General features: G+C 49.8%; 1 protein-coding gene and 1 long non-coding RNA gene across 4 annotated transcripts in view; one reads left to right on the forward strand and one right to left on the reverse strand.

Moving 5' to 3' along the window:
* Positions 1 to 7705, reverse strand: part of LOC110596724 — an 11909-nt gene extending 4204 nt beyond the window's left edge. The window contains exon 1 of the long non-coding RNA XR_002482663.1: positions 7618 to 7705. This is a non-coding gene — a long non-coding RNA (uncharacterized LOC110596724). The remainder of the gene's footprint in view (positions 1 to 7617) is intronic.
* Positions 1 to 10347, forward strand: part of CUNH9orf24 (chromosome unknown C9orf24 homolog) — a 19731-nt gene extending 9384 nt beyond the window's left edge. Inside the window, exons 2-7 of one of the 3 annotated variants that reach the window (XM_008070904.1) lie at positions 3414 to 3558; positions 6000 to 6115; positions 8008 to 8083; positions 8246 to 8475; positions 9623 to 9709; positions 10189 to 10347. In XM_008070904.1, the coding sequence (XP_008069095.1) occupies positions 3414 to 3558; positions 6000 to 6115; positions 8008 to 8083; positions 8246 to 8475; positions 9623 to 9709 (654 nt within the window). In that variant the 3' untranslated portion in view covers positions 10189 to 10347. Of the gene's footprint in view, positions 1 to 3413; positions 3559 to 5999; positions 6116 to 7854; positions 8084 to 8245; positions 8481 to 9622; positions 9710 to 10188 lie in introns of those variants that run through there. The other 2 variants (XM_008070910.2, XM_021718624.1) reach the window with 2 other exon arrangements.
* The last annotated feature ends 936 nt before the right edge of the window (positions 10348 to 11283 follow it).

Here is an 11283-nt window from a genome sequence, read left to right on the forward strand (position 1 = left end):
ACAGAGTGAGACTCCAACTCAAAAAAAAAAAAAACATTTCTTTATACAAACAACAAATATTTCGGAAGCATAATTTTTAAAATATACATTTGTTATAGCAACAAAAAAGTTAGTAGAAATAAATCTAAAAATGTGTGTAAAACTGTATGAATAATATTATTAAACACTATTGAATTTTTTTTTTTTTTGAGTTGGAGTTTCAATCTGCCGCTCAGTCTGTAGTGAAGTGGCATGCTCATGGCCACCGCAAAATCAACCTGCTGAGTTCAGGCAATCCTTCAGCCTCAGCCTTCCAAGTAACTGGAATTATAGGCCGGCTATATTAATTTTTTTTATTTTTTGTAGAGACGAGGTCTCGCCATGTTGCCCAGGCTGGTCTCAAATCCCTGAGCTCAGGTAATCCTCTTGCCTCTTATCTCTCAAAGTACTGGGATTACAGGCATGAGCCACCACGCCCAGTGAATATTTTTTTAAATAATAAATAAATGAAGAGATATAACATGCTCACGGGGAAGAAAAGTTACTAATATAAAGATTCAATGCTATTCTGATTAAAATCTTAGGAGGATTTTTTGAAGAATTTGACAAACTGTTTCTAATATTTATAGGAAAAAGGCCCCCAAAATACCTAAAACATACCTAAAGAAGAGAAAAGTTGCCCAAATTCCTGGCAGATTAATCATGAAAAGTAAAACTGTTTAGCTTTTAGAAGAGAGTATGGATGGATTTTTAAACAAATCACAAAAAGCACTAACCATAACAGAAGATATTAGTGAATTCAACTATGTTAAAATTAAGAACTTCTGATGATCAAAAGACACCACAAATAAAAGCAAAGATAGAAGCCACAAAATTGAGAAAAGATATTTGTAACATGAACTGATGAAGGATTCATATAGAAATATAGTTCTTGGGGAGGAGGGAGGGATTGTCAATAGTGGGAATCTGCCCGGGGAGGGGAAAGGCGCACCTCATCAACATGGGTAGCTGCATAGTGAACATCTGTATGCCTAGCCCTGAATTGTACCCTACAACTTTAAAATAAAATATAATAATAAAAAAGAAATGTAATTCTCTAGGTTAAAATTGAACACGTATGTTTTTACTCCCTCCTGAAACACCTCTAAAACTATAGTAGTAAATGAGTATTTAAGACATTAACTCTCAAGAATGATGAGAAAAATGGGATAATGGCAACAAAATCTTGGACACTGTAAAGTATAATAGATAAGAAGTAACTGGACCGGACCGGGTACAGTGACTCACACCGATAATCCCAACAGTTTGAGAGGTTGAAGTGGGAAGATTGCTTGAGCCCAGGAGCTGGAAACCAGTCTGGGCAAAAGAGAGAGACACTGTCTCTACAAAAAAGAAAGAAAGAAAGAAAAAGAAGGAGGAGGAGGAAAAGAAAAAAGTACATATTTTTTTAGAAGCATGGATAGTTACATAGTAACTGACTTAGCAGATATGAGAAAGCTGAATTCAAAGTCAGCAACGGGAAACCCAAGACATAATCCAACCTAAAATGGCAAAATTTACAAAAAAAGTTCAGGCACTGGTATTCCTAGGCTTCTCTGGAACTGAGATGGGACAGGGCCAAGGCTAAAATAAGGATTATTTGAAAGCCATTTAAGAAGTAGTTAAATCCATGAATCCCCTCTTCTATTCCATGCCATAGGGTTGACTGCCCACCTTTGTCTCTACAAGTCCAAAGGTTAACTTTTGGTGAGGATCTCAGACCTGAGGATACCAGTTGAGGGCAGGGTACCATATTGAAAACAAGTGAACCTCCATATACTGAATGCTAAAACCTGCAGCAGCTCTCTTCTGCACTAGGTTCTCAGAACACTGGCAGCAAGGTCATTACCCTTGGGTCAAAAATTGAAGGCGTCTTCAGAAAAATCTGATCAGTCCATTAGGAAAGACCTACAAATATTGACATTAGAGTTTGCAAAACATAGTCCAACCAGCTCATTCTACAGAGATACTCATGACTGACAAAGCCCACACACAGCTCAAAGCCTCCAATAAGTTTTTTCAGTCTCCTACTCATGAACACGAGCAGGCAAAAATTGCAAACATCTGAGAGCATCTAACAGAAAAACTGATGATGTCTATGAGTTTTTCTAAATGACTGTTTTTGTATTTGTATTTGTGAGTGTGTGAGTATCCGAATGTTCAGTGTATATGTATGAATGTACATCTGGGTGCGTCTCTGAGTATATCTGGGTGTGTGTGTGTGTGTGTGTGTGTGTAGCTCAGGGAAGTGCTGAGTCATGGGACCCCTCCACCTATATCTCCCATATTCTGCCCTCCACACACATGGGCGTGTGACCGTGTAGGATCTGCCTACAGAACGCTAACTGGGCACAGTTGGTCCCAGAAGTCCCTGAGCTGAGGGACGTTCAGGGTGATTGGAGCTCTGGGAACAGCAAGGTCTAAGCCCTGGTCAAGAGAAGCCTCTGCTCTAGGCATCATGAGGAGTAAGTGTGGGTGACAGCAACACTGTCAGCACCTCACCGCCCTTTATGAGGAAGCTCTTTCTGATGTCTGCATTTGCTGGGTGCCCTACCCCTGTGACCCAGTTCTTTTCAGCTACCTGCAGAGACCTGTGAGCCCACAACTAACTTGGCATTCTGCTCTCAGTTGAGAACAAGGGTGCCTCAGAGGAAGGCTTTGACCTGGGCTTCCACAGATCTAGCCAAACAGGGAGTGATTGGCATGAGGTGAGGTGAACCCCAAAAAGCAGAGGAGCCCAGGGTCTGGATCAAGAACAGAAAAAAGGTCAAGATAGGATGAGGACCAGGTCAAAGTGAGGGTCAGGGTTAAAGGCAATATTGATGTCAGGGTTAGAGTCACAGCAGAATCAGAGTCAGGTTAGAGTTAGGGAATTAATTTTTAAAGTAAGTAACCCTCCAGCCCTGTCCTTTGGCTCCTTCAAGGTACTAGATTCCCAGAGAGTCTTCCCTTCCCTCCCAAGGTAACCAGCCTTTTCTGAGGCTCCAGATTGTGCCAGGGGCCTGTTGTTCTATTGGAGGAGACCCAGGCCCCACTCCCAGGCAGCACACAGTCTAGAAGAAAGAGGACAGGACAGGATCATGCAGCTCTGGCCTTCACGAACTGGTGGTCAGGAAATGACAGAAATGAGAAAGACAGAAAACCACTCTGAGGGCAAGAGCTTGGCTCCTAGACCCAGCCTTGGATAGAAAGGAAGGAGGAAAGGGCAATTCAAGCAAGAGAACGGTGCAGAGGGGCCAAGGTTGGCATGGGCCTCCCTCTGGCTTGGGGAGCGGGGTTGGGAGACCCCCCCATCTAGACTGACCTTCCCAAGAGAGTCTGGACCTAGGTCCGGCAAGGCCACAGGAATGGGGTCTGTATGCACCCAGCCACTTCTCCCTTCTCCCCTCGCCCAGGGTCTGACTCATACCTCAGAGCGCCACGTGGATTCTGAAAACCTGCAGAAGATGGTCAGATGTGCCACACAAGACTACAGCTATAAGGATTCCATATCAGGTCACCCCTACTTGCCTGAGAAGTACTGGCTCTCTCAAGGGGAAGGTAGGGTTTCACCCCTCACTAACCCCCACAATGACCCCAAACTTGAACCCAGCCTGGATCCTGACCTCTCTCTCCATCCTTATCCTATCTGTCAACCTTATCTCCACCCATGACCTACACTTCTTCCCTAACCAGTTCCCACTCCAACCTGACTTCCAACCACCTGACCTGACCCTGACTTTGGAGGAGATGACTCAAGCCCTGCCTTTTGGGGTTCCCTATCTGTGGAAAAGGAACTGGAACAGCCCTGTGTCTCATCTTTAGAGAGATGGTGAGAGTATTAACCTCCGACAAACAAATCCCTTCGAGTGTATTCCGGATGCCATCTACTTAGCCACCCTGTTCCATAAGTTCTCTCCATCTCTCCCGCATCCCTCTGCCCACCACACCTCTTTCCCTCAACCTGAAACCTTTATCTAGTTACTTCCTGACTAAAAATTATCTCTTGCTCCTCTCTTCAGCAGCCAAGATTCTCAGAAACATGGTCTGTACTCACTATTTTCTCACCCCTTCTTACACTGTATGAGAAATGACCTTTCTCATTTGGTTAGGTGTTTATGATCTGTGTCCCTGTACTTTCCAAAAGGCAGAGACTAGTCTTCTTCACAGCTGTGCCCCTCCATTGATCACAGCACCAGGCTTCCTAAGGCTTTGTTGAATGAACTGATTATTCCCAACTGAAGTCAGAAATCTGCATCGCCTACACTCGAACACTAAAATTGCTCTTGTGTGGCTCTTGGATCAAGTCCAAGGGACTCTGCAGTCTTTACCCTATGAGTCCTATCCTATGCATTTCACTCTTCTGACCACTCTCTACTTGAAATGACTTCCTTCCCCGGCTTCTCTGATGCCTCACTTTCCTGGGTCTCTTGTGCTGGATATCCACTGTGGAAACATGGTGCTCCTCAGATGCTATCTTGAGTCCTCTCTTCTCCTTGCTCCTCCCTGGCCATTTTATCTCATACATAAGTTTGTTTGGTTTTGTTGTGTTTTTTTTCATGGCTCATGGCAACCTCAACCTCCTCGGCTCAGGCAATCCTTCCACTTCCACTCGATCCTGAGTAACTGGGATTACAGGTGCAGGGCACTACATCTGGCTCATTTTTTAATTTTTTGGTAAAGAGACAGTTTTGCTATGTTGCCCAGGCTGGTCTTGAACTCCTGGGCTCAAGCAATCCTCCCATCCCAGTCTCCCAAAGTGCTGGGATTACAGGCGAGAGCCACCACACCCAGCCTAATGCATGGCTTTAATTACTGACAGTTTCAAACTTTATTTCCAGATTTGACTTCTCACCAGAAGTCCACTCTCCTTCATCTGATTATGGTCTTTACCTGGATGTCCCTAAACACCTCAATCTCAGCATTTCCAAACCACCAACCCAGAACTCCAAATCCCAATGCTCCATCACCTCCCCTCACACACCTGCTCTTCTTGTAGGACTTCATACATACTGTTCTCACAAGTGTTCTTTCAGACTACCGGGGGAGTGAATCATAGAAGACCAGCTTAGGTGACTGGGGGTGGAGGGTGGCTGACTATGAAGGGCTGTAAGTAGGAAAGTATCTTGAACAAAATTTGATTTGTGAAAAAAGTACCTTGACAGCTTCTTTGTCAAGGCTGGGTTATAGGATTTCAAGCCCGAGGCAAGGAGACCTATAGGCTAATTATAATAGCTTTTTATGTGGAGGCCATCCTAAACATTTTCCATCTACTAGTTCATTTAAACTTCACAACAATTTTATGAGGTAAATAGTACTATTATCCATTTTAAAGCTGGAGAAACTGAGACAGCAAAATTAATTAACGTGGTCAAGGTCACACACAGCTAGTAATTGACAAAACTGAAATTTGAAAAAAGGCAATCTATCTGCAGAGATAGATATCTATTGACCATGACATTATATTGTCTCCTACCCTGAGGCAGAGTTGTCAGAGGCCACCTACAGCCTTTCCCACAGGCCACCTCTGTGGGCAGAATAAATGCATTGGCCTGGGGCGACAACCCCAATATCTCCTGATTAAAGCACTGCAGAGATATGGGAGTGAGATCATGGGGGATGGGAAAAGGAAATAGATTCAAGTGATTTTTAAGGAGGCAGAATTGGCAAGCCTTGGAGCCAGGAGCGGAAGATGAGAGTGAGGAATTGAGAGGAGGCCTCACTTCCAGAATGGCCGACTCAGAGAGGGTAATGCCAAGGTGAAAAGTGATCAACACAATGAATCCAGACCCCATTCAGAAGGCCGCCTTAGGTGTGGGACATGAGCTGCATCTCAATGTTTAAGACAAGTATGGGCCCAACTAGGCTTGGGGACTGACCTGAGGGAGACCAGTGAGGGCCGGTTTTGTGCTGGGAGTCATAGAAGAAACATCTAGAGAGTCCAAGATCCTGGGGTGGAGTAAGGAGTACCACTACCTGACATTTCCATCCCTGTGTTCTAGCAGATAAATGCAGCCCAAGCTACCTGGACAGTGACCGGTACAACACATGGAGGATGGGACCTTACAACAGCAGCTGCTGGAACAAGTATACCACCTACCTTCCCCGGCTGTCTAAGGTATCTATGGTTACCTAGCATAGATGCCAGGGTTCTTGGACACACACACATTCTACCACCTCCTAAAGCTGATATTTCGCCATTAGTTCCGCTTCCCTTTCCCACCACAATACTCCAGAGCTCTTCTCCATCTGTGAAAATAGGGTTTGTGTTTTGTTTTGTTTTGTTTTGAGTTGGAGTCTCACTCCGTTCCCCAGGCTGGAGTGCAGTGGCACACTTATGGCCATCACAGCCTTGACCTGCTGGGCTCTCAGGAGATTCATTCACCTCAGTCTTTCAAGTAGCTGAAACTACAGGCACGTGCCACCACACCCAGCTAATTTTTGGATTTATTGTAGAGACGAGTTCTCACCACGTTTTCCAGGCTGGTCTCGAACCACTGGGCTCAGGCAATCCTCTCACCTTGACTTCCCAAAGTGCTGGGATTACAAACTTGAGCCACCATGCCTGGCTGTGGTTTTGTTTGTTTGTTTTTTAGTTGAAAAGGGAGCCCAAGAATGGGGCTGTGCTGGGGCCCTCTCTCAATCCCTGCCCGGGCTTTGTAGGACACAGTTGGTGTGCTCGCCTTGACATGCTGCCTTCCTGAAGTTGCCAACTGGCCTCTCCCCATAGGGACTGGCCCCTGTGACACGGGGGCTGACCAAGGAGTCAATGATAAACTGAATCTCCTTACTCCGCCTTTTCCCCCTTTGTGATGTGAGCAAGGACAAAAGGACAAAAGGAGGGAAAGCAAGGTTATTCCCTGGCAGTGCAGATATAGGAGAGGTCATCCAAGGAGACAGGAGAGAGTCCAGCCACAGTCCCAGACCTGAGGGAATGAGAGAAGATCCAAGGCCAGAGCAGAGGGTTATATTTTTGTTTTTTTAAATCGGGGTCTCACTTTGTAGCTCAGGCTGAAGGGCAGTGGCCTGACCACAGCTCACCACAGCCTTGACCTCCTGGGCTCAGACAATCCTTCCACTTCAGCCTCCTAAGTAGCTGGGACTACAGGCACAGCCACCATGCCAGGATAATGGTTTTTTTTTTTTTCTTTTCTTTTATGTGTGTGTGTGTGTGTGTGTGTGTGTGTGTGTGTGTGTGTGTGTGTAGACCAGGTCTTCTATGTTGCCTAGGCTGGTCTCCAACTCCTGGACTCAAGTGATCCTACCTTGGCCTCCCAAAGTGTTGGGATTACAGGCGTGAGCCACCGTGCCCAGTGAAGGGTTTTTTGGTTTGTTTGTTTTGAGTTGGAGTCTAACTCTGTCGCCCAGGCTGGATGCAGTTGCAGTGGCATGCTCACAGCCACAGAAGCCTCGACCTGCTGGGTTCCGGTGATCCTTCTGTCTCCGCCCGGCTAATTTTTTGATTTATTGTAGAGATGATGTCTCGCCAAGTTGCCCAGGCTGATCTCGAACCCCTGGGCTCAGGCAACCCTCTTACCTCGGCCTCCCAAAGTGCTAGGATTATAGGCGTAAGCCACCGTGCCGCGGCGTGGGCTTCTTAACTGTAGGCTCATGGCTAACCTGGGGTTGGCTGAACTCTTGAATTTCAACTGTTCTCCATGTGATTCTGACGGGCAAGCAATATTGAGAGACGCTCAGACACAGCTAAACAGAGTCAGCTAGACAAAGAGGGGAAAATCGGTGGCAAGCGCTGAGGCAGGGCAGTCAGAGGCCTAGGATCCGAACCGCGTGGACTACAGCCCTCTCCACGGCCCGCCCGCCCCTGTGGGCGGAGGAAACGCGTTGCCCGGCGACAACCCCAAACCCTCAGAGCCCGGGAGAGTGGGGGAGCTGCTTAGAGACCTCAGAAGGCGCAGCCGGACGATAGATCTGGGCGTTCCGGGAGGGCCCCCAAGAGCGAGCAACTCAAGCCCCGGATCCGAGCTTGAGACGCGTGTGCGCCCCTTCCAGGAGGCCGGGATGGACTCAGCAGTTCGAGGAATGCCCTTGGAGTACCCTCCGAAGCCGGAGCGGCTCAACGCCTACGGTAGCGAGTGGTGGGGCGGCGGAGGGGGCAGGGAAGGCCAGAGGAGGGCGGGGCGCGGGGCTGGGGGACCCGGAGGGGCGCCACGGTCCTGGAGAGGGCGTAACCCTGTCCCCTCCCCTCCCTGTGTCTTGGGTCTCCCGGGCTCGGGGCCCGCGGGCGCAGAGCGCGACGTGGTGGTGAACATGCTGAACTCACTGTCACGGAACCAGCCGCCGCCGCAGCTCACGGCCCGATGCGGATGCGTGGACCCGCTGCCCGGCCGCCTGCCCTTCCAGGGCTACGAAAGCGCTTGCTCGGGCCGTCACTACTGTCTGCGCGGGGTGGACTACTGCGCCCCCGGGGCGTCCTGCGCCGACCGCCACCTGCGGCCTGTGTGCCGGGAGCAACCGACTGTAAGGTTCGCGGGGCTCCCCCAGCCTCAGCCGGGCCCCGCCCCAGACAAGCCCCGCCCCGGAGCCCGCCCTGCCGGGCAGTCGGCGCTACGTCCCCGCCCCGCCAGCCCTGCCCCGGCTCCAGGTCAGCCCCCAGCCGGCCAAACCCGGCTCGGCTGGCCTACTGGGCCCAGACGTGTCCCGCCCTCGGGCCCCGTGCCTGAGCTAGCAACTGAGACAGGAGAGCCTATACAAAGGTTCCTCCAAGTCCCTGGCTCTGCCTCTCCCGTACTGGGCTCAAGGTCAGCCTTGCCCTTGTGTACGCTCTGAGGTCCTGTCGGAGGGTTTGGGGGGAAGAAAACCCGCACCTCGGTCGCATCCTCCTCTCATAGTCCTGCCTCCTGCCTGGACCTAGCGACGCAAGTTCTAACCTGTGGCGTGCCCTGCGTTCTCAGAATAATGTCCTCTCTTCCTGGGTCCCGGGTCACCGTCGGTAATGGGTGGGGTCATTGCCGGAGACTAAGTGAGCAAGGAAATGGCGACAACTTTACCAGAATGGCGCTGGCCTCCTCTGGAGCCCCGCACCACCTCCGAAGATAGACACCCTCGCGAGTTACTACCAAGGAAACAGGCCTGAGCACAGTATTCGTCCTGCATCCGGCTGTGGGCAAGGCAGATCAAGCCTGGGAGAACTCCCACGTCCGCGGGAGTCTAAAGAGCTGTGCAGAGGAGTTCTCGGTGATCCCCCACCCTCCCCAGGCCGAGAGCCTGGTTCATTGTGCACGACTGGGTTTTAACCCTCACAGGGCCACTGGGGGAGCGGAGAAGTGTCTGAGCCTCTAGTAGGCTCAGAAACTTTGCCTGGTTCATAGCGCTGGAGAAATTGCTGTGCAATGGCGGGGTTCCGCGGGCTCCAAGTCTTCAATGGCCGGAGCCCGACCCTCCCCAGCGTTCAAGCGTTCGTCCCTGGACGGCAGAAATGAGGCTTTGCACGGAGGTAGACTTCCAGGGAGCTCTCCAGAGGCGCTGCTGCAGTGAGGTCTTGAAGGACAAGGAAGGAGGAGAGGGGGATCTCAGAACTCTGGGACTGACATCTGAAGCGCTTGGTCTAGGTTGGGGATAGGAGTCAAAAGGCCAATCCCTCCCTGCCCACCGCTTCCTCCTCCAGGAGTGTATCGCCCTGCGAGCACCGGCCCGGAATGCAGTGTGCTATTACAACTCCCCCGCCGTCATACTACCCATGTCCGAACCTTAAGTAAGTCTGACGCACAAGTGCATCCTGAAGGCTGTTCCCTTGGCTCGGCAGGGCTGGAGCGGGGGAGTGCGGGATGAGGATGGGGGGAAGGTCTAGTTGGGGCGGGAACGCTCCGCTGAGATGCACTAACAAGAAGATACCACCAGGGGGAGCTGGTGCCATGGGGAAGTCAAAGCTGGTCAGGAAATGGAGGCCCCTGTGAGAGGGCAAGGGAGGCCGGTATTTGAAAAGTTGCAGGTTGGCAGTGAGCTTGGAGTCAAATACGTTGGGTTGAAGTAAAGGGTAAGAAGTCAGTGTTAGAGGGCAGGTATTGGGTATCAGAAATTTAACAGCAGAACTTGAGTCCAGGAGGTCAGTATCAGAGCCTAAGGTCAGTGTTAGTGGCAAAGTGTTGGGATAAAGTTAGCATTGCAAGTTGGAGTCAGATATTCACTTCAACCTCTGAGGGTCCGAAAGGACTGATCCATCTCTCCCCGCAGATGGGACACAAGTCACTTCAAGAAGTCTGGTGGTCCTCAGAGAAACAACTATATCGTCCATCCTGAGTTTGTGTCTGAGACCTATCCTGACTACCACTGCTGGTAGAGCCTGGACTGGCCGGGTCAAGGGGTTGAAGCAATAAACTCTTCACCCCCAAAGGCTGCCTCCTGTGTCCTTACCCATCAGCATCTGGAAGTGAAGGGCTAGTCAAATCAGGCCTCTACCAACCCTCTCAATTGAGATACATTTTCTCCAAGTTGCCCTGCCCTGAGCCCCTCCCACCCCACCAACTCAGTACTTCCCTCAGTGCACTCCTGACACATAACAGTAGCCCTATATGCAGCTGGTGTCCTCCCCTCCATCCTAGAGCCCAAACTAATGGGTCTACCTAGCAATGCAGGCAAGATGCATTTACTTCCCATCCTATAAAGACTCTCCAGCTAAAATTTCCCTATGATGCCCCTAAACTTAGATGCCCTCCCAGGTGTCAGAGGACCCAGAATTCTCCCTTCCACAATCAAAGCCCTCTCCAAGAGCAAAAGTTCTTAATCACTGTTGACAGGGTATCCATCACAGCCCCCTAAAGTCTCTCTGTGCTCAGACACTCTTACTGCCATCCCCCATCCAAGTCCAATGGGCCCAAAACATAATCTTGGAGGATCTCATGACCAAGAATTTCAAATTGCAAAACAAAACCCTGTTTCTCGCCCCTATAGGAGCAAGAGGTGAGATGTTCTCGAATAGCAGGGATCTGCAGTAGTTTCCTTTCTCCATCAAAAATATGAAAGCTCAGAATCTTGCACACATACCCCTCCCATGGTAGAAAGGGCATGGTGGGACACTCCCACTTTCCCGCAGCATGGGCACTTCTAACTAAAGGCTGTCACTCGGAGTGGCTGGACCCTATACATAACTAGGCTGGGGGGTGGCAGAAAGTTGCAAGCTGGTCTTCTCAGTCCCTGACATCAGACACCACTGGCTTGGTCCGTTGAGAAGTGACAGCTAGGGCCTCGCAGCAGGTTGGAACTACAAGTTCCCACCGTGATGAACTTCATTGGAACCACCCTGCACTGGGCGCTTAAAATCCTTAAAAG

Source organism: Carlito syrichta, unplaced genomic scaffold (genome assembly GCF_000164805.1).
Source record: "Carlito syrichta isolate Samal-C Ts95f unplaced genomic scaffold, Tarsius_syrichta-2.0.1 Scaffold112228, whole genome shotgun sequence".
NCBI lineage: Eukaryota > Metazoa > Chordata > Mammalia > Primates > Tarsiidae > Carlito > Carlito syrichta.